The 21,854-nt window shown below is 30.0% G+C and overlaps 1 protein-coding gene across 4 annotated transcripts; it reads right to left on the bottom strand.

Annotated features, from left to right (window-relative positions):
- Positions 1–4,493: 4,493 nt before the first annotated feature.
- On the bottom strand, positions 4,494–15,594 carry LOC102611427 (uncharacterized). Of its 4 annotated transcripts, XR_008051670.1 has the most exons (11): positions 15,429–15,594; positions 13,723–14,732; positions 12,213–12,717; positions 12,044–12,127; positions 11,224–11,391; positions 9,328–9,419; positions 8,685–8,781; positions 8,438–8,536; positions 8,221–8,357; positions 4,927–5,155; positions 4,494–4,831 (listed from the first exon to the last, which is right to left on the bottom strand). XR_008051670.1 is itself a non-coding variant. In XM_052433431.1 (9 exons), the coding sequence occupies exons 2-9, from the start codon at positions 14,727–14,729 to the stop codon at positions 8,295–8,297; spliced, it is 2,115 nt and encodes a 704-aa protein (XP_052289391.1). In that variant the 5' UTR covers positions 14,730–14,732; positions 15,429–15,594; the 3' UTR covers positions 7,553–8,294. The 4 variants fall into 4 exon arrangements, 1 of the variants encoding a protein (XP_052289391.1); XR_008051669.1 differs by having other exon boundaries at positions 4,494–5,155; XR_008051668.1 differs by lacking the exons at positions 4,494–4,831; positions 4,927–5,155 and adding an exon at positions 7,553–8,013.
- Positions 15,595–21,854: the final 6,260 nt, after the last annotated feature.

Genomic DNA, 21,854 nt, shown 5'->3' with positions numbered 1-21,854 from the left:
GTTCTACAAATGGAGGCCATGACATGTATGGAGTCTCAAGTAGTACCCCCAATAAGATGTATTATTCTTATCTCTATATCTGCATTTGACACTACTTGCTAATTGCAATTGCATCTTTATCAACTATAATCAATTATATAACCTTTACAATTTTTTCTTCTTGCTATGAAAAGTAACCTTATTATTTTTGTGACGGGCATCAATTAATTCTCCTCTAAGATCTCTCACAATCTAGACAAGCATTTGTTTGAATTGCATTCAAGAAATAGAGCAAAAGATAACGTTACAGTTAGTTACGTCATTATATAAATATTGTCTATATTCTTTGGGGAAAAAAATTAGTCCACCATGATTCGATGCTTGTTCTCACATAATCGTGCTCTCTTTATAATAGGACAAAGACAGAAAGAAATCATGAGTAGATATCTTGAATGAAGTTTTATATTAAACCTCCACAAATAACCTATCAAGAGAAAACTTATGAGCAAATATCTTATGAGAATATGTTTAAATTGACAGCTCAAAAAAGATTTAGTGAAAACTATTTCACTAATTTCTTGAAAAAAAAAATTAGGTATAAAGTTTTATCTTCCAACAGTCACTCCTATTTAAATAAAGATAAGTTCAACTTTTCTCTTTTGAATCTATCTTTTATTTCTTACTCTTTTCACTTTGAATTATAAACAATATTTTGAATCTATCTTTTATCTTTTATTTCCATATATATTAAATTATGAGCAATAATTCAATCTTTAAGTTAAAGTCAAAACTAAGCTTGACATATGGTAAATTCTTAATCGATCTTTATGGCCATATGATAACCCTTCTTTTGATCTCTCATGGTGCGAAAATTCAATTTGTTGCTTGTCACATTATTGTTGTCACTAAATTAATTCATCATTGTGCAAAATTCTTATGTAAGCGTTGACAGTGGAATAAGTCAGCTGGGCAATTAAAAATTTTTATATCAATTGACACCAGCAAGGAAAAAAAAAAACAAAGGTGAAAGTTCCACTAAACACATAGGATAATTACCAATTGACTTTAGAACACATTGTGGCCGGCATGGCTGTGTGCTTTCATGCATGATTTGATGAAGCATTTTAAGAGTTGAGATGATCGATTAAATGATCATAAATATAGGCTACCTAATAAAATTGTGTTCATTCCACTTCTTATTTCGAATATTACACATCAGATAGATACACCGGATAAACTTTATTAATTTCTTTTTCAATAATTCAATATTTTTCACATCACATCTCACTCTTTTTCACAATCATAAATGGCAGACCATTTTGAGCAAATTAAATTGAAACAACCTTTTTTTTTTTTTTTCTAAAAGTCAAATTCTATTTATACATACTTTTGGATGAGTAGACATATAAATATAATATTGGTGGAACATTGAATGGATGAGAGACTAGCTTTCCATTACCAACAAGCCTAGCACTTCTTTTCCACTTTCAAATATTATTAATTAACTTAACAATTATTCTAAACATGTGTTAAAGCGTATACACACACAAAATTAATTTTAGAGGCTACACATGGATGGCTAGGTGAGGAAAGGCGGCATAGTTCTAATGTTGGATATTATAATAAAGGTTAATGGCTATCTTATTATTATTATTATTATTTTTCTTTCCCATTTATGTAAGGGGGTTTGATTTCAAACTCTAATGTAGTGTTTATTTTTTTTCCCCTTAAAATATAAATGAGTCTGAATTTGGTTGAAGTCTGAATAGCTTTAAGGTGGTGTTTGTTTTTTTAATCTTAAGTCTGAATAGACCTAAATTAATTTGAATTATTAATAGAACTGAATGTCTGAATCTGAATGATATGTTTATTTTCTCTTCTGAATCGCTACAAACAAGTATTAAGGTTTTTTTTTTTTAACTTGAAAGAATTGAAAACCAATATTTTTACATCTATGCCCTTCAAATTATAAATGTTAAATAATTAATAACATCTCAAAGAAAATAAATAAGATAATATATTTTCATAATATGATCATGCTCAATTGAATGCAACCCTTTAATGTTCTAAATTGGTATATGTTAATCAATTTTATTGTTGTTTATGTTGTTTTATATGAAAAATGTTCATTAAAAATTATAAACATAAATAATGCTAATTTGAAGAAAAATAAAAATAAAATAATAATAGTCTATCACTATATTATCACAAGTTATAGAAATGATTAATGATGCTAATTATTAAACTTATTTAGATATGAATGAAAATTAATTAATTAGATAGGGATATTTTGGAGAATATCTTTTAATAGTGTCATTTAGCCTTTTTAATTAAGCAAAAAACTAAAAAAAATTAACTTAATAACTTAGTGACTTAATTACTGAAAATTTTCATTAAGTTAAAATAACAAACGGACTTAATGACTTAACTGATTGCAATTAAGTTAATTAAATCATTAAGTAAAAAAAAAGCCCCTAAATGAGTATTTATGAATGACATGTTTATTTTTCTTTTTTCAATATCTGAATATAAGTATTAAGTAGTTTTTTAAAAAGAAAATATCTAAAATATGATATTTTGACATATATAACCTCCTAAATATTAATAATACTTATATTTATTTGTTAAACACATGACAAGTTATAAATAAATTATTTGATTAGTTAAAAAAAATTTGACAATTTGTACTTAGCAAAGAATGAAAAATAAAAAAAATATCTAACACATGTATTTTTTTACATTAATATACGATACTCATAATATTATTTTTAGTATATTATATGATTTTTTTCTTGTTAATTACGTAAGTCAACCAAGAATTGTTTAATCATTTGAATTAAAATTAATGTATTAAATAATATTCAAAATCTAATAGAAAATTATAATTATAAATATAAAGGGATGGACCTATTATAAAACACAATCTCCTAAATTTTATTGCGTTTAAAATTCTCATTCACCAAAAAAAAAATAATAAATAACGATAGTTGGATACACAAAGAACAAAGAAAATGGATAAATGAAAAATAATAAGAAGGTAATTTATATGGTAGGAAATACTTGTATTTAATAAGGGGTATTAATGAGAGAAAATAATAAAGTTTTATTAAAATGTTTTGTCATTCAGATAAAAGTCAGAATATCTTATTTTTTCTATTCAGACCTAAAAATCTTATAATCAAACACAAGTTATTGAAAACAAACAAATTAAAAACTCTAAATGTCTGAGAATAATTAAAATTTAGGTGCTGTTTGTTTTTTAGTCTGAAGTCTGAATTTAACTTTTTTTTATATATTTGTTTATTTTAGGTTGTTTGTTTTTTTAACTTATCACTTATTGTCAGATAATTTTATTTGAATAAAAAAAGTAGAGAAATTTCACTTTTATCTGAAGTCTGAAGTTTAAATGGAAAATTTTAATTTGAAATCTCAAAAATACCCTTAACAATTAATGTATTTCCAATATTATGCTTAAACCTTATATTTTTGTATTATTCTTAAAGTTATTTTTTTAATTGCTTTAAATTTTTATTCACACGATAACATTAACTAAATTGAAATATTGAATAAATCAAATTATGTCAATTGTGATAGTGTTGACTTTATAATAAAATTTGACGTTATAATTACATCTTTTATTAAAAAATTAAATTAAGATCAACAATGATAGTATTTTTTTTAATGTTACCAAACTAAACAACCTATGAAAATTATAAATTTTGAAAAACAAATATATGCACCACTTAAAAAGATATTTATGTCAAACTACTAGCTTTTAATTTTTTCTCTTCAGATGTTGAAAAAGAAAAAATAAATAAGTCATTCAGAAATTTTCATTCAAACCTATTCAGATTTTAGCTAAATTCATACATATTCATATTTGAGATAAAAAAACAAACGCAACTTTAGACTTCAGATAAAAACAAACAACCCTTAACCTCTTGCATTGTTTGATTTATTGATTAAGCTGACTAGGGTTGATATTTTAATTGGTTTATAATTACTTTTTGATTAAGCTAACTAGGGTTGATATTTTAATTGTTTTATAATTACTTTTTCTGTATTATCTATGTTTATTTATAATACACACACACATAAATGGTTAATATAACACATTTACCTAAGCACCGTTTATGGTAAAATCACTTTTAACTTACGAATCATTAACCATAATTGCTAGATAATTATTCTAATTATTATTTAAAAATTAATGACACAGAAATAATAAATAAAAAATTTCTTTCTCCTTGATTTATTATAGGGTGGGGTTATTTGTACTCTAAAAATTAATTCGACACTATTACTTTGTATGTTCTCATACACTAATTAAAAAAAAAATTAGTTTGTACACTCTTTAAAATTCTAAAAAAATTCTTACTTAAGCTATTTAAATTAATTAAGTTTATTAACTTAAAGCACAAATAAAACTAATTCTATACACTCATTTTGAGAGTTAACACATAATCATTAATAGCATAATAATCTAAGCATGATTAAGATGTTGGACATAAAAGTTTTACCTTTTAAGATATGAGAATTGTACATTGAATAATGAGTGTACTATATGAGTGTTAAAAATAATAGTAGCGATATGCTCACAAAAACGAGCACAAAGGTTTGCACAAAATGGTGCGTTTTGTGCAACCTTTAAAAGACTCCTCATAATTTCACAAGACACGCGCACGTTACATTTCATTCTCCCTTCACTGCAATAGCTCGGTTTTCATTCTAAAAAGCTCCTTTCATTGCAACAAAAACGCAGCAGCTTTTCATTCTCCCTTCGCTGAACTAATGACAAACAATATCACCGCCTCACATTGTTCAAATAATTTGCAACATCACTTGCATGAATCTGTTTTTTAAGCTCAAGTTTACATTATTTAGAATAGTGAATAGCATGAAAAAAGCAAGATAGTAGCTCAAGTTTACACAAATCTATTGTTTTACCTTCCTTTCACATTGAATTCTGAGTCAAGGAGAAGAAATCCATTTCCCTCAGCATTTCCATCCTTATCTCCAAGGCATGACACCAGGATATCACCCGAAGCAAGGCAATGAGCCGTGCGAGGATAAGATAATCATGTCTTCTATACAAAATTTGCAGGCTCAACAACTTTATGCAAACAGGGAGCCCTTGGATTTTTTTTGTCTGTCAACTACGTATATACAACCAGATCTGAAAGTAACAACGATAATTTATTTAAATTCTTTTTCTTTACAAATCTTGATGCATTTATATAAATCAATTCGTTCAAAATCCAAAGCTAATATCAATACAACCCAAAATCACGATACCCTCAACAATAACCATTCAAAATCCAAGTGGCCCAAATGGGGTAGAGAGAGTGATGAAACTGAGATCGAGAGATTGGGGGAGATCGGAGCCGAGAGAGTGTGGCAAAACAGATCCAGCGAGAATGAGGCAGTACAGAGCCGAGAGCGAGAGAGAATAGTGTCTAGAGAATGAGGAAGCTGCTGGGTTTTTGTTGCAGTGAAAGGAACAAGGTTTTTTGTTGCAATGAAAGGAGGCAAACGTGAGTGTGACGAGCTGGGAAGAGCATGAGCGTGAGCGTGTGTGTTGTTGTGCACGTTTGAAGAGCGTTTTAAAACAAAACGCACCGTTTTGTGCAAACGTTTGTGCGCGAATGTGTGAGAACATCATTTTCCTTTTTTTTCTAGTTCACGTAGCTCGTGAAGAATCCAGAGTCTTCTTTTGTAGGCTTTCGGTGTGTGAATTGAATTGAAGAGTATTTTCTCAGGACCACCTTACAGAGCTACCTGTTTTTTTAATGTTAGTAAGATTAAGATTTAATTATTTTTATTTTTTAATTTATTAATTATCAATTACTTGAATTAAATTTAAAAAAAAATAATGAGAAAAATCTAATTCGTGAAATAAAAGTTCATGATTTTTTTTTTCTTTAATCAAACGCCGACACTATCATCGTAGGCCTAAAGTCAAGACTACAAAACTATGCTTAGGAGTAAGGACTAAATATAAAGTTGAATTAATTTCATGATTAATTATTTATGTTATGTTTGACAAACTTCACTTTGGATTAGATTAAAGGACTAAATTTCAAATTAGTCGTGAACTCATGAGACTAGCAATCCCAATTTACACTTGCGTTTTAGTTAGGATTAATTTTGAGAACAATTGTCTGTTTAGTTAACCATATCTAATGTAATGTTTAATTTAATAATCACTATAATAAAATTGATCACGAAAATTAATAATACCAGTAATTAGTTGCTTTCATATATATATATTTTTACTAACATTTTGACAAAACAAAAAAAAATGTGTAATAAAAATTTTAATTAAATATTTAAATAGTTTTTACATTTAAATTAATCTAATTTATATTTTATTTATTATAATTATGATAATATTTAATTTTCTATATATTTTATTTTTATTAATTGTCTTTCAAATTAATTTTAATAATTATTTTATTATTATTAAATATTCATAAATAATTCATATTTATATTTAAATATCAACTTAAATATTATTTAATTTCATTCAAATATTATTTAATATAATCTAATCTGATACCGTACCAAACATAAGACAATGTCATATAATCCAATCTAATTCAATCATACCTAATTCAACATAATCCTAATAATTTATCTAATCTAATTCTGTGTGCCAAACGAAACCTAATTATTTTTCAAGAGGTCATTTCGGATCATTCTCAAGCGCATTTTAAATTGACCCCAGTTGAGGAAAAAGAGTGGGAGTAAATGCTTCTTTTCACGATCCATCTTTCTTAAGGATCAAAATTCTCCCCTAATCTGACCACTCCTAATCTTTTACAGATCTTGTGCCACCTGTGTTTTATTATTAATGAATAATTAAAATCTAATTATTTTTTCTTTTTAATTTATTAACCACCAATTATATTAATAGAATTTACTCAGATAAAGATTGGATCAGGAGAGGATCATAATCCCTCCCTCAAACGGGTCCTATACACTTATCAAACACTACCAAACGACCCAAAGTGTGACCGTAAACCTTCAAACTACTTATCATTTGCAACGTAAATTGACCAAAAAAATAATAATAATAATAAAAAAGAATGAAAAAGGAAAAAAATTAGAAATTTTATTTTATGTTGACCCTATACACTTTAATATTGTAGTTTTTAAACCACCAATTTCTAACAACACTACCAAACGACCCAAAGTGTGACAGGAAACCTTCAAACTACTTATCATTTGCAACGTAAATTGACCAAAAAAAAAAAAGAATGAAAAAAGAAAAAAAATTATAAAATTTATTTTATGTTGACCCTCTTTGCTCTTTCAAAATGACAAGCACTGACCTCTATTATTCTACCCTAGAACAAATGTGCCACTAAAATATCTCAAAGATTAGATAAATTTGTCACAATCCGAGTGGTGTTTAAGGCTTTAAACCCAACCAAATGATGCATGCAAGATCAGCAAATCAATAAATAAGATGTAATGTCCCAACTAATTGATAGTGGTTTTATGGGTTTCTACTTTCATAAAATTTGCAAACACAATATCATTATGAGGAACATGTTAAAAGTAGAAAATATAACCATAATCGAGATAAAAACTCATTCATAGGCAAAAAGGCATTCCTGCCTTAGATATAGATCACATAGTTTTGCTTAAAATACAACAACAAGAAGGCCACAGTACGAACATTATGCCGCAAAATGACATTAACTTGGTAAGTTTTAAGAGTGACGAGAGGCCTAGAATTGAATTTCGTGGTGTTATTATTAGGTTTATAATTTGACATCAGCATGCACCCATCGTGCATGCTTCCCTGTTACATCAAATTATAAACCTAATAATGACACCACAAAATTCAATTTCAGGCCGCTCATGAGATGGACTCACTCATATCACTCTTAAAAGTTACCAAATCCCTCCCTTCCCACTTATCACATCAGTTCTTCGCAACCACAGAGCTTGGGTCAGTTCAACCCCAATCTACCAGCAATTCAGAACACAAGACCATAATCAATCCAGACTATGTAGCATTACCATCTAAAAGCAAAAAAAACAAAAAAATCAAAAACTATACACTACTTTTATTTTTTGCCTAATTTCTTTCCATATGGGGTAGCTATATGGAAAAGAGGCAAGTTTCCACAAAAGCCAATAACTAGAATCCAAGAGACTGAAAATTTGCCACCAAGAACAACAAAAGTACTACAGGGTTACAAAATGCCAGAGGAATATATTAATTACTACCTTCGCTAAGAAATGCTTGGATATTTGACTTGTACAACGTACAATGATTGAAACACTGGAAATACAAGTGCCAATCAAGTTATGGATGACTTGCAAACTGGGCATGATGGTCTCCTGCTCAACCATGGATCAATACACTGCCAGAACATGAACAAAAGAAAATGCTTAATGACCTGTGTTATTAGGAAATAAGTAAGGTGGAGACGAGAGTCCTTACATCTTTGTGAAATTTGTGCAAGCAAGGAAGATGCCGTATGCTATCCCCAATACTTGGGTTATCCAGACAAATTGCACATGCTTCTTCAAAGTTATCAGTCTATAAATAGAGCAAAGATTAACAATTAGCAACCGAAAAACAAAAAAAATTCTTGGGCACTCACACAGGCCTATTCTTTCATAAAATGAGAAAAAAGACCACCTAGTATCATTTAAATGGTTTCTCAACTTGCCACACGCATAACTACCTGAACGGTGGACAGAGGCAAACTGTTGATCTGATTGGCAGACGCACCACTTTGGTGATTGTTCTCATCGAGGGCTAACAACATTTCGTAATCATTTCTGCAAGAAAACAGACACCATCAAGATATAACTTCCATATTTGCTTTTACTTAATGAGTTGATAAAGAAAAAGCTAAATATACTTTGTCCCCTTGTGCTTCAGGGTTTCTTCACTTTACCACCTTGTGGCTTCCTTTGACGTGCTTTACGACCTCTGACTTATAAAAAAATATAGCACATCCAGGGGGGTAGGAGGAACAATGAAGCTTGGAATGGATATTCAAACTTTATGCCCAATCACCATGTGTATTGTAAGGCATATTTTTAAGTTTCGGATATTCATATTTGAGCTTCATATGTTTTTTATATAGGCAATTGCACCTTTTCTATCATCACAAGGAGGCAAAGCAACAAGTGATAACAGGAAGGCAACAGTCCAAGCATATCCATAACATTAATATAATAGCATTAGACTAAAAAAGAGATCAACTATGCCTATGGGGTGAAAAATTAAGTAAAAAAGACTAAAAGTAGAAACATCTTCACAAAACTAAACTATACTTATGGGGTAAAAAATAAAGTCAACTGCAAATAGAAGAACATTACTCGTTAAATTCACGCTGAAGTTGAGAGACATGTCTAGTTTCCAAGTCGCCAAAGTCAACTGCAGACTCTAATGCTTCCAAGATATCAAGTCGCTGCATGAAAAAGTGATCAGTTTCTCCCTTCAAGTCACTGTGAATGGTTCATAACCAAAGGCAGCTGTGTTTGTAACACTTAAAAAAAAAGTAGCTAGAGGGAGAGAGAAAAGAAAAAGCAGATGACAGAACAACTACAATCTAAGTCCAAACACATTCTCTACTCCAAACTTGGGGATAGTTTTCAAAGTGTTTCACACTAAGTCTTTCACTCCTGTTTCTTGGTACCAATTCTTGAACATGCAAAGATGCAAAATAGTTGCACATGCAATCCTCTCCCAAGAATTTTAGTTCAACTGCACACTAGAAAAACAATTGCAGCGACAGAACCATGGGCCGCCAATATTTCCAAAGAAATATGGCTATTTATACAAAATCTTACACAAAGACCTCGTTCCAACAGACATAGGCCCTTAATTTCCTTTTGAACCATGATCCCACAGGAAACTTCTACTTCTGCACCTACTCCACTAAGTTTCTTAATTCACTCATCCAATGTTTCCTTGTCATTAGTAAACTAACAAAAGTCCCGAGCCTCGTGAAAATAAAATTTTATAGCTATATGTGGAAGTTTTAGGATTCAATAGACAAATTGACAACCAATATAAGAATTCATCACCAGCTTTTATAAATAAGAGGAAGCTTTGAATTAAGACTAATAGGGAAACTGACACACATTTAACCAAATCAATTGTGTAGATGGAAAATATTCACGATCCCAATAATACATGAAAAAACATTCACATGCACCAAAATGCATACAAACAAATCAATATGTAAGAAATTTTCTTATAGAAACCCGTACCAGAAGCTTTTCTTTGTTGATTTCAAAAATTATGCAATCACGAGAGTGCTTTAATATTATAAATATCAGGTTATTACCACCATTTCATGAAAAAATCCACAAACTTTTTTCTTTCCATTGAGACATAATTTAACACAACTTCCATGTCTCAACTTCTAGCGTCAGTGGAGACACCAGCAAAACATTTGAGCAGCAAAACATTTGAGCGAAATTCAGTGAAATGAAAATAGAAGACTTTTACAACAACTCAGCTTCAGTAATGAGCCAATCCTAAACAACACTCTTATGTTTTAAAATTAACTATAGGGATATTAGCTTTTTAATTTGAAATAATTAATTTCCACGTATGAATTATCAATTATAAAACCGATCACTGAATACCATTTTTTACACGATTTTACAGAAACTAAAAATCAAATTCAAACAAATTGAGTACATTGTAGTAGGTTAAAGAATTACTTCTTCATTTAATTGTTTTTTTCCAATTTATGCATTGCTAGAATAACTGAATTTTATTTAAGTCAGAATTTGAAATCTTGAAGACATGAATCTACAAATAAAACCATTTCAGAAAGATCGAAATGGCAAGAAACAATTCAGATATTTTAACATATGCGCAATCTTTTTATTTATTTTTTGGGTTGCTCAGAATCAAAATAAGGACATAGAGGAGGAACAAGAAATCCATAAAGACAAAAGACAAAAAAACCGAAGCCCAAAGAAACTCTGGATATATGCGCAAATAATATTTAGGCCATCTAACTTTCAAAAGATTTCTTCCACTCATAGTCCATCAGATAAATTTGAAGGAGGGAGAAATAGAAATAAGAAAACCACAAAAAAAAAAGGCTGAAAGAAGTAAGTTAAAGAAATTATACCATGTCTAAATCAAAAGATTTCTTCTACTCATAGTCCATCAAATAAATTTGAAGGAGGGGGAAATAGAAATAAGAAAACCACAAAAAAGAGGCTGAAAGAAATAAGTTAAAGAAATTATACCATGTCTAAATCCATATCCAAAGGAAATGGAAAATTTCTTCGTCTAGAAGGTGCTGCACGAGATCGATTGAGAAAGCGACTCCTTAACTGAGTGGGAGCTCCTCTCCTGTTAGAAGCATTCTGCAAGAGCCGTGACTGAGGTTGTCTGTATGTACTTGATGAGGTTCTCTATGTAAAATACAAAACAAATAAAATTACAAGGGGCCTAGAGAAAGTATGCATACTAGTAGAACAACAAAATAGTAGCTCTTCTAAGCAATTGAAAAGAAATGAAAGATAAAAATGAAGAAACAAATTTACCATGCTATAGAAAAGTACATTTAAGAAAATACTATTTCAGACAGGAATGGGATGTAAATTTCAAAAGACTAAGGAAGCTTGCCAAAAGGATAAGAATTATGTTTTAAAGCCAGTCTAACCCCAAGTGCAGGCACTCAAGCCAGAAAATCAAGTTCAAGACTCAGGCTTCTACTTTAGACGTCAAGCTAATTGTTTAGTTTTCTTAAAATTGTTCTCTTAATTCCTTGGTTTAAAAGTAATCCTGTGTTTTCCTAACCAAAAAATAAGGAAAAAACAATTCCCATGTTTTGAAAATATAGCTACAATTTTGCAAGAAGTTATGTTTTACTTTAGTTTTTGCGTGGCATAGGACTTCTACAATAAGTATTATGTATTTTTTCCCAGAAAAAAGTCAAAATCTTGTTGTTTCCTAATTTCAACCCTGAAATTTTTGTTTGAGCAAGTTATCCTTTTTTTTTTTGTGTTTGGGGGGGGGGGGGGGGGGGGGCGCGGGTGTTGGTGTTGGTGTGGGGAGACTTACAGGATGTAACAGATGGTGATTTCGATTAGAAAAACGGAGTGCATCCTCCTCTTGCTGCAGCATCCTTGCGAGGTTTTCATCAATCTGTTAAGAATCAAGAACCATCAAAACCAACAGCATCTGAATGACTAGATCATAATAAGCAACATATCATAATAAGAGAACCAACCTCGCCACTGAGAAATAATGGCGACTCATGATACAACTGTTCTTGGAGTTCAAGAGCCAACATCTGATCTACTTCAAGTTGTCTAGCAATGGCATCTGAATCATCATTATTAGGGCAATCTACTCCTTGGGAATCACAGTTTCTCAATTCAGGTGACAAATCAGCAATATCCAAAATGCCCTGATGCCGTTGACTCCGGATTCTGGATGGTCTTGACCTAGATGATTCCCCAGATGAATCAAGAAACACAATATCTGTGTCGTCAGAAATTGTTTGAGAGCATTGTCCACGATTACTAGATGTTGATTCCTGTTTCTTTTGCCTCTTGGTGGCAGTGTTAGCAACCTGACAAGGTTTACTTATTTGGTCAAGATCATCATTTCTTCGTGAATGGATTCCAGTTGAATCACGTAAACGGTGATCTACTTTCTTCGAATAATTGCTCGTACTTCTCCATTCACCGGCATTGCCATTTCCATTAACTTCTCCATCATTAGATGCAGAACTGGAGCAGAAAACTAAATTAGACACAAGCTGATCCACCAAGTAGTTCGGCAGCACCAGCAAAAATGGACTAAGTCCATAATATATGCAAGTTGTCAATCACGTATTTCTTTTCAAAAGGATAAGCTTCAACAGAGCAAATACTTTATCCAGCTTAGAAGCCACATGATCAGTATCTCTGGGCCTTACTAGAAGTGAAAGAGTCGGAAAAGGAAGGGGGCACAAAAAAATGGCAGAAACCCTCATCTACTTGCTAGCAAAAATTAGGACCAGATCTTACCCTAACAAAGCAAACTAAAATTTTTTCTGTAACTTTAAGTCTCTTCTCCAGGAAAATAATAGCTAATCATTGACTATTGGGTACAACATTTATTTTTTTAATTCAAATCTGGGTCTACAATCAAAGTTCTTATTGTGTCAAGATGCGCTTCCCTCTAGCTCAGGTTCGAGGTGAAACAGGATTTTCCCAAGTGAGCTGGATATTTTCAAAAGTTGGACTGTTCATAAGACATTAAGAAAAACTAGATATAAGATTCTTTATAACCATAGCTCAATGGATCTAAGCCTACCATACAAACAAAGTATAGCTAAGGGAACACTACATCAAATTTAGGTTTTGTTTTAATTTTTTCATGTCTTTTTTTAGGGTTGAGAGACAATAAGTGCAGGGATAGAGCAGAAATTTATTTATTTTTTTTCAAAAAAAAATAGCAGATGTCAAAGCAAATAACAGTCACCATGCAAAATAAACCAATGAATGACCTACTTTAGACTGAAAACTTAAGTTTCTCACAAAAAATGTAAACAAAAATATCACCAAAAAAATGAAATGCTTATGGAGAACATCAACATGCAAGTGAAATGCACACACAAGAAGGATAATGCACAGGCAGTCTTATACTCCTAATATGCCTATCAGTTGCATGTGTATAAGACAAAATAGCTGAAACCAAAATAATAAGCCAAACGACCATTTGACTTGGAGAAAACAATGTTAATAAATTACCTGCTAGACAAATGAATAATCCCTTTAGATTTACAATGATCATTATCTTCAGCAACTATATCACTGATGTCAACTGTAAATGGACCACTGGAAACCACATCCATAGAATGATTCTGTTCAACATCTTTGGAACCGTTTTGGGAACCTTCAGCTAATTGTTTAGCCTTACTTTCTATATTATGTGGAGAGATACACCCATTTCGAACCAATCTTTTTTGCCGATTGACTCTTGGTAAGTCTAAAGAATGATGAGACACAGACATTTGTTTGTCATTTTTATGCTGAGAACCACCAGAGAGATCAATAACATTCCCATGACCCAAAAATGAATCAGGACCTTTACTAGTATCACAACCTATCTTTTCCTTCCCCTTGCTGGAACTACCTGACATCTTTGGAAAATTTTGGGGCCAGTATGAAGTACAACTATTGGTTGCTGTTTGACCTTCCCGTATATCTTTTGCTGGAAGATCATTTGTGTTACCACGTGATAAAGCCATTTCGGGCATTTTTGAAAACCCATTCATTTCACTTAATTCTACCCTAGCATGATCTTCTTGAAAAGCAGATGGTTTAGGAGGAAATTTGGAGCACATTTGTTTCCCTCTATCCATGTGATGTGCTCCAATAGTATTCCTGGTCTCATGCTTGGAATTCTTGTCTATTGCTGATCTCCTAAATAAAGAAGCATTTTGGGAAGCATATGGATTATCTTCTGGATTAAAAGAAACCGAGTCACTGAATTGCTTACTTTTATTAAAGTTGCTGGAGTTTTTCAGATGATGATTATTGAGCCTTCTATGGTGCCTGTTTTCATTGACCAGCAAACCCCTGTACCTCGTCTGATTCCAGCGTTCTTCATCCATAATATCAGAATTTCTCAAACATCCACCCACTGGTAACTTTCTTTCTTTTCCACCAAAATCCCCAGCATTAACATGCCGTGCAGCTGGTCTATCAGGAGTGTCAGGAATTTCCACTACTCGATCAATGTCCATGTCCTCCATCAACTGTAGGATAAAAATTCAAAGTTCAGCCACACCATCAACTAAAACGGAACTTAAAATTCACAAATAACTACTACTATTTCACGAAAGGGAAATCTAAATGCATACTTTTGCACACCAACAGGAATCAAAGTTTTGATTTACTTTAAGATGTGCCAAACAAACAAACAATGTTCACCAAAGAACATTATCAAGAACAATTCAAAATGTCATAGCATGAATTTTAGAAGCTCTACAGCACCCAAATTGATGCAGGATGAATCAAAAGATTCCAAAAATTGATGCTTTATTATTTAACAGACATTATTAATAAATCAAGACTTTTTTTTTTTAACTGAAAAACAAAATACATATATTCAGCTGCAATAACACAGAAAGAACATAAAAGTAATCCTAAAAAATTGGTACAAAATTAACTAAAAAAATAAGTGATTCAAAAATATAATCAGTTATAGACCAAAATTAATTAAAATTTAAGGAAATTGTTAAGAAAGAACAAGAAAAAAATAAAAATTTAAAAAAAAAATCAGAGAATGGATTTTCCGTATTGTTGAGAAACAAAAGAAAGATCGGAGGCAAGAATGGTATAAAGATATTGGAAAAATTAATCAACAAAAAAATTAATTAAATAAATAGTTAACAAATTACGGTGTTAAACAAATAAAACAAGAAAAAGAGAGAGAGAGAGAAATTAATTACCAGATTTTGTGGGTGTACCGACTACTGAAAAAAGTTGAGAACTTTGAAATTCAAGAGAAATTTTTTTTTTTTTTTGGTTTTAAATTTGAATTCAAGTGTTAGAAAGGTAAAGCGTTTGCCTTCGTGTTTGTGGTTAATGCGTTTCCTATCAGAGGGAGCCGAGCCGACTGAAAGGTATTCCGGGTCGGGCCAGGAATGTAACTGGGTCAGAATAGCAGATCTTGCTTTATTTGGGCCTAATAACATGGAACAATTGAAACTAATGGGCCAAATTTTTTGGGCGTTTTGGGCTTCAAAACTTACACCGATTGCAATAAATTTTACTCCAGTGCAACCTTTTCTACTTTCTTTCCTTTTTTTAAAAAAAAAAAATCATTTTAATTAATTAAATGTATATGTGAATAATTGTCACCTTTTTTTTCATATTTTCCGTATATTTATTTTAATTTTTGGCTTAAGCGTAAAGTTGGCAAAAAAGAACGGATCCCTAGAGCCAAGATCCCAGGGTTGGAGCCATTAAATTAAAAATAATTAACTATATTTAAAAAATTACTTAAAACCTCTTCTTTTTTTCTTTTTTTTTTGGCTTGATCATATTAAACACCAGCAATCTTAAAATAACTAATACAATTATGAGTATTCACGGTAATTGTATGAGTATTCATGGTAATTGTAATTGGAAAATCTTATATATTTTCATTATGTATTAACAAATACATATATGGAATCATATAAATCCATTGTCATGATTTATATTAGTAACTAATATTAATTCAGGCCTACTATAAAATTTTTCTTACAGGAAAATATTACAAAATGTGCAATTTATAATTTATAAAATAGGACAAAATAGCCTAAATGTTTGTGCGCTTTCCACAATTGTTCATAACGAGGCTGAACTTATTTGTGCGCTATTCGAACTTTATTTTTTAGTATGTTTATGCATAGAATTATGGGTAATTTGTAACCTACCCCTAAATAAATTGACATTTTGCAAAGCGTCCCCAATAAATTTGACTTGTTGCACTGTACATCCAAAAAAATTGACATTTTGCACAACGCCCCCAATTCCGTTATTTTTTTCAGTTAAGTTTAATTGTGGAGGGGTAAAATTGGAAGTTTATTCTTTAAATTAATTTTAATGGGAATTCTCTTTATTGCAATTAAAATAAAAATCTTTAAAAAATTAAAGAAAAAATAATAGTGGTGACAATGTACATGTAATAAGAAATTTTTTTATTATAATTAAAATAAAAATCTTAAAAAAATTAAAGGAAAATAATAGTGGTGACAAATATACATGTAACAAGAATTTTTTTATTAAAATTGAAATAAAAATCTTTAAAAAATTAAAGAAAAAATAATAGTGGTGACAATGTACGTGTAATAAGAAATTTTTTTTATTGCAATTAAAATAAAAATATTTAAAAAATTAAAGGAAAATAATAGTGGTGACAAATGTACATGTAACAAGAATTTTTTTTATTAAAATTGAAAAAAAATCTTTAAAAAATTAAAGGAAAAATAATAGTGGTGACAATGAACATGTAAGAAGAATTTTTTTTATTGCAATTGAAAAAAAACCTTAAAAAAATTAAATGAGCTAAAAATTTTATTTTTTTACATAGAGGGGCATTTTTGTCATTCAATCAAAAATTAGACGGAACCGTTAGAAATAACTAAAAAATTAACGGAATTGGGGGCGTGGTGCAAAATGTCAATTTTTTTGGGGGCGTGGTGCAACAAGTCAAATTTGTTGGGGACGCGGTGCAAAATGTTAATTTATTTGGGGGTAGATTACAAATTTCCCTAGAATTATCTCACATCCAATAATAAGTCATTCATGGTTCTAGACATTAAAATAGGATATTCAACTGCTTATTTGAGTTGTTTTTTATATCTAGGAATATGAGGGTTTGTTCGGTAGTGTTTCTAAATTTGTATTTTCTTATAACAAAAATAAAAATAAAAATGATGTTTTACAGTTGCAGTATTTCGAATTTAAATATGCGTCAAATATCATTTTTTATATCTTGTATTTTAAAAATGAAAACAGTAATATGTGTTCGGTAGACACAGTTGAAAATTATAAAAATAAAAAATGTGTTCGATAATACATTTTTCAAAAACAGTTTTTCTAAGCATTTACGTCATACTTATAGTTAAAAAATAATTATTTAGCTAATACATACACAAATATACCATAACAATTTAAACAAGATTATATAAGAAATTACATGATGATAAAGTTTTAGAATTAGCGTTAAAAAAAAAAGTTTTACATTGTCATTCTTTTTACACTATAATTAAAATATATATTACAACACATGATTTAAACAAAATAATTACAAAAAATCACATAGTAAACATTATACATTACGTGTGTAATCATATCACATAGAAACTGCAATTCTATCTCTTGTAGTATTCATCTATACGACACTTGCTAGATATAAACTAATATTAATAAGTGGTCTACTAGTATCCCCTTCTTCATTGATTACCAAATCTTGCACATCAAAATCCCCAAACAATCTATCACTTGCATTTTCTCATCGAACAAAATTATATAAAACGCAACTTGCAATTGGAGTTAGACGATACTTATATAAATTATAATTATGCATATCCTTTAAAATTGAAAATTGCACTTTTAAAACGCCGAAGTATCGCTCAATTACATTATGCAATGATGGATGTCTATAATTAAACAATTCTTGGAGACCTCTAGGTGCTCGACATGGTCCTCTATAATCACGTAGATGATATCTCTCACCTTTATATGGTGTCAAAAATTGTTCATATTTATATATCCAGAGTCCACAATGTAGTAATATTCTAAAATATGGAAACAATAAAACATAACTTAATTAAAAAATAAAGGCTAAAAATATTAACTTATATATATAACTTAATTAAAAAAATAAAGGCTGAAGATATTAACTTACCTTTTCCTAGATATGGAAACCTTTCTAATCTATATAAGGCATCCATAAATACTCTTAAGTCATTGACAGCATCTTCTCAATCCGTATATACAAATGTGATATTTATTTATGTGTTGGTGACCACACAGCAATGTAAGTTCCATCAATTGCATCAATACACTTATGTGAAAATATAATAAATTATTAATTTATTAACCAAATGTTAATATCACATAAATATTGAAGTAATGTGTATTGAATTTCTTACCTCAAAATATGGAGAAAAAAAAAATTGGATTGTTTTTAATCTTTGGTGGCGTCTTCCCTTGAGGTTTTGTTTTTATAATGTGATTTGTCAAGTAACAAATTATTTTTAACACACCCTTAAAGTGTGTAAACACAGTATCCATTAAACGTTGAAAACGCTCAAATACAACCCGCATAACAGCACCATGGGACAATATATATAAGCACATTGCCACAATCTCCTTAATACAAGTATGTCTATCATGCTCTAACAATTGTAAATGTTTAAATGTATAACATAATCGAACGAAAACTTCTTTATCCATCTGAAACATGTTACGCATCCTGTTCGGATGACTATTTAACAACTCTTGAATAAATTCAATACCGGACAATTGTCCTATATAGTATTGCTTTTAATAGGACGTTGTTGTTTCTGATATATTTTTATATTAATGGCTATCTCTAAAACATCTTCTTTAATATCTGTTAAACTTTCAATATCATGATCATAATTGTTGTTGTTGTTGTTCATTTTTCTGTTATTATTTTTTAAAAAAAATCATAAATTATATCTCAAGTGTATGATAATTGATTAAAAAAAAATACAAATGCAAATTCATTCACCATCCAAAAATATTATACCAAATAAATAAATAAAAACATTAGAAAGTTCAACTCACAAAAATAAAATAAAGTTTAACAAATACATTTTAGTTCATAAAAATAAAATAAAGTTCAGAAATCAAAGTACTACAAAGCCTAAACCATAAAATGAACAAGCACGGTTCACAACCAACAACATCCAAGTTAAACATATTACATCTTAAATAACATACTACAAACTAGTTAACAAATATTCTTTTCATATGTTCATACATGCTCAGAAAAGCTTCCTTCACTCAATATTAGGCACTAGTTTATCCATCAATTTGTTGTATGTATCTCTATCAACACATCCAAATTTCTGCATAGCTTTAATACACTCTTCAATAGACCACTTTTCAACACATTGAAAAGTTGACTCCATACTTTTACATTTAACCATCTCCAATCTAGCATTCATAATTGAACTAACCATTTTAAAGTAGTTGTCAAACTCACTATTTTTTTTTTACCACACTCAGTTGAAGTTGAAACTGGCCGACGAGACCTTTTTCATGTCTTAGTCTCGGAAAGAGATTCCATTGAATTGTCATCCTCAATATCAACATGGACTCCAAGACCAAGAAAAGTCTCTTCCAATTCATGATCCTCATCCGAGGACAATGGAACTTGGTTAGGAAAAACATAAATGACCAGAAGTTGTGGTGATGTTGAATATCTCCCCTAGAGTTTGGTAGTGCTCTATGTTAACATATATATTTTCATAATGATGATTTTGATGATAACAAATAAGATTAAGAATGATTAATCTTTTAAGCTCAAATTATTTTTTTATATATTTTAAATAAATCATTATTTTTATATTATAAATGTTTTATATTTAATGAAAAAATGATTTTATGAAAAATGATTGTTTAAACACATGAAATGTTTGTCATCATCAAAAAGGGGGAGATTGTTAACATATATGTTTCCATGATATTGATTTTGATGATAACAAACAAGATTAAGAATGATTAATCTTTTAAGCCCAAATTATTTAATATTCTTTTTAAATAAATCATTATTTTTACATTATAAATGTTTCATATTTAATGGAAAAATGATTTTATGAAATTGGTTGTTTTTCAAAGTTTATGGTTTCATTGAAAGAATTTTGAAAACTTTGAAATAAACAAGTATTGCTTGAAATTTTGGTAAAGGACTTATTTGAAAAGTTTCATAGTATTGTTAGCTATATCATAATTTCAGAAAGTTTTAGGATTAACAAAGAATTATTTAGAAATTCTGAAATTAGACTTATTTGTAACGTTTCATAACGTTTTGGGCCATACTACAGTTTTATAAAGTTTTATGGTCAAACTATAAATTTCGGAAAATATTTTACTGTAGCAATTACTGTAGCAAGCGGCTTACCGGATGCTGATAAACGGCAAGCCGGATACGGGGCAGTAAGCACCAGAACGAAAGCGGCTTACCAGATATGGTTAAACGGCAAGCCGGTTACGACCAAAAATGTGAATAACGGCTAGTTTTTGAGTTCAAACTATATAAACTCAAAACCAATTCATTTTTGGTAACTCAAGCAAGCATAAACAAGTGCACACAACATATATTGAGCTTCCATTTCGTAAATCATCATTTGTTGAATCATCATTGAGCTATAATTTGTATATCCACTCTTAAAGAGAGATTCATTGTTGTATTTATCATTTCTCATCAAATTGTGAGAGTACAAGTGTGAGAGACACTTGGGGTGAAGAGATTGGAGAGATAATCTCTTGTTGTAAAAGTTCATTGACACCTTGAAGTCAATTGTAATCGTTTGAAGCCTTTGAAAGGCTTGGATAGTGAAATCCTCAAGCCCGGTGTGCTTGGAGGCGTGGACGTAGGCGAGGATTGCCGAACCACGTAAAAATCCTTGAGTTAGCTTTCTCTTCCCTTACTCATTTATTATTGTGCTTTTATTGAATTTATTATTTTCGAATTTATTAAGGCATTAGATTGAATTGTTGTGTGGTTTGCCTAGAATAATTTTAAAATCTCAATTCACCCCCCCTCTTGGGTTGCCTAGCTAGTATTTCACTCTATTCATTTTTTACGATATGGCTTAACTCCAGGCACTCTCTGTGGAAAAAAAATAAGTGTATAAAACCAAAAAAAAATTAATTTTATACGAAACTATATAATATGTTGCGAATAGAGTTTTATCTTAATATATTCAGCCCAAACAGCTTCTGATATTGTGACCGTATTTGAAATAGAATCCTAATCAAACTCAATATGAGCTATTAAGTCAAAAAACTCTCAATATTTTTTATGCAACCTATTAAACTTAGACTTAAGCTGCCCTGTTCAAATAACTCATCACTTATAGTGGTCCAAATTTTCTTAGTGAAAGTTGATGTTTATAAATCACATTTTTTAACATGGTCATGCACTATACGAATAAAAGCAATTTCAATCCGGCTAGACCAATCAGTCTTATCCTCATCATCAACATCACATGGATCCATATCTTGAAAAATTAGAAAAAATAACACATATCAAATATTAATCAAATTCATCATAGAATGAAAGTCATTTTAACAACATGTCATAGATTAAAAATTGAATGTTACTCGAAAAAATTTAAAAAATAGCATAA

The sequence above is a fragment of the Citrus sinensis genome, chromosome 9 (assembly GCF_022201045.2).
Source record: "Citrus sinensis cultivar Valencia sweet orange chromosome 9, DVS_A1.0, whole genome shotgun sequence".
Taxonomy (NCBI): Eukaryota; Viridiplantae; Streptophyta; class Magnoliopsida; order Sapindales; family Rutaceae; genus Citrus; species Citrus sinensis.
This window is presented reverse-complemented; position numbering and strand designations above follow the sequence as displayed.

What these genes read in the sequence shown, in the direction of transcription:
- LOC102611427 (XM_052433431.1), bottom strand. Translation starts at nt 14,729, where the DNA reads ATGGAGGACATGGACATTGATCGAGTAGTGGAAATTCCTGACACTCCT. An exon ending in CATTATTTCTCAGTGGCGAG is followed by an intron (nt 12,128 to 12,212) that starts GTTGGTTCTCTT and finishes GATTCTTAACAG; the next exon opens with ATTGATGAAAACCTCGCAAG. An exon ending in CTTCAGCGTGAATTTAACGA is followed by an intron (nt 8,782 to 9,327) that starts GTAATGTTCTTC and finishes GTTTTCTTGCAG; the next exon opens with AAATGATTACGAAATGTTGT.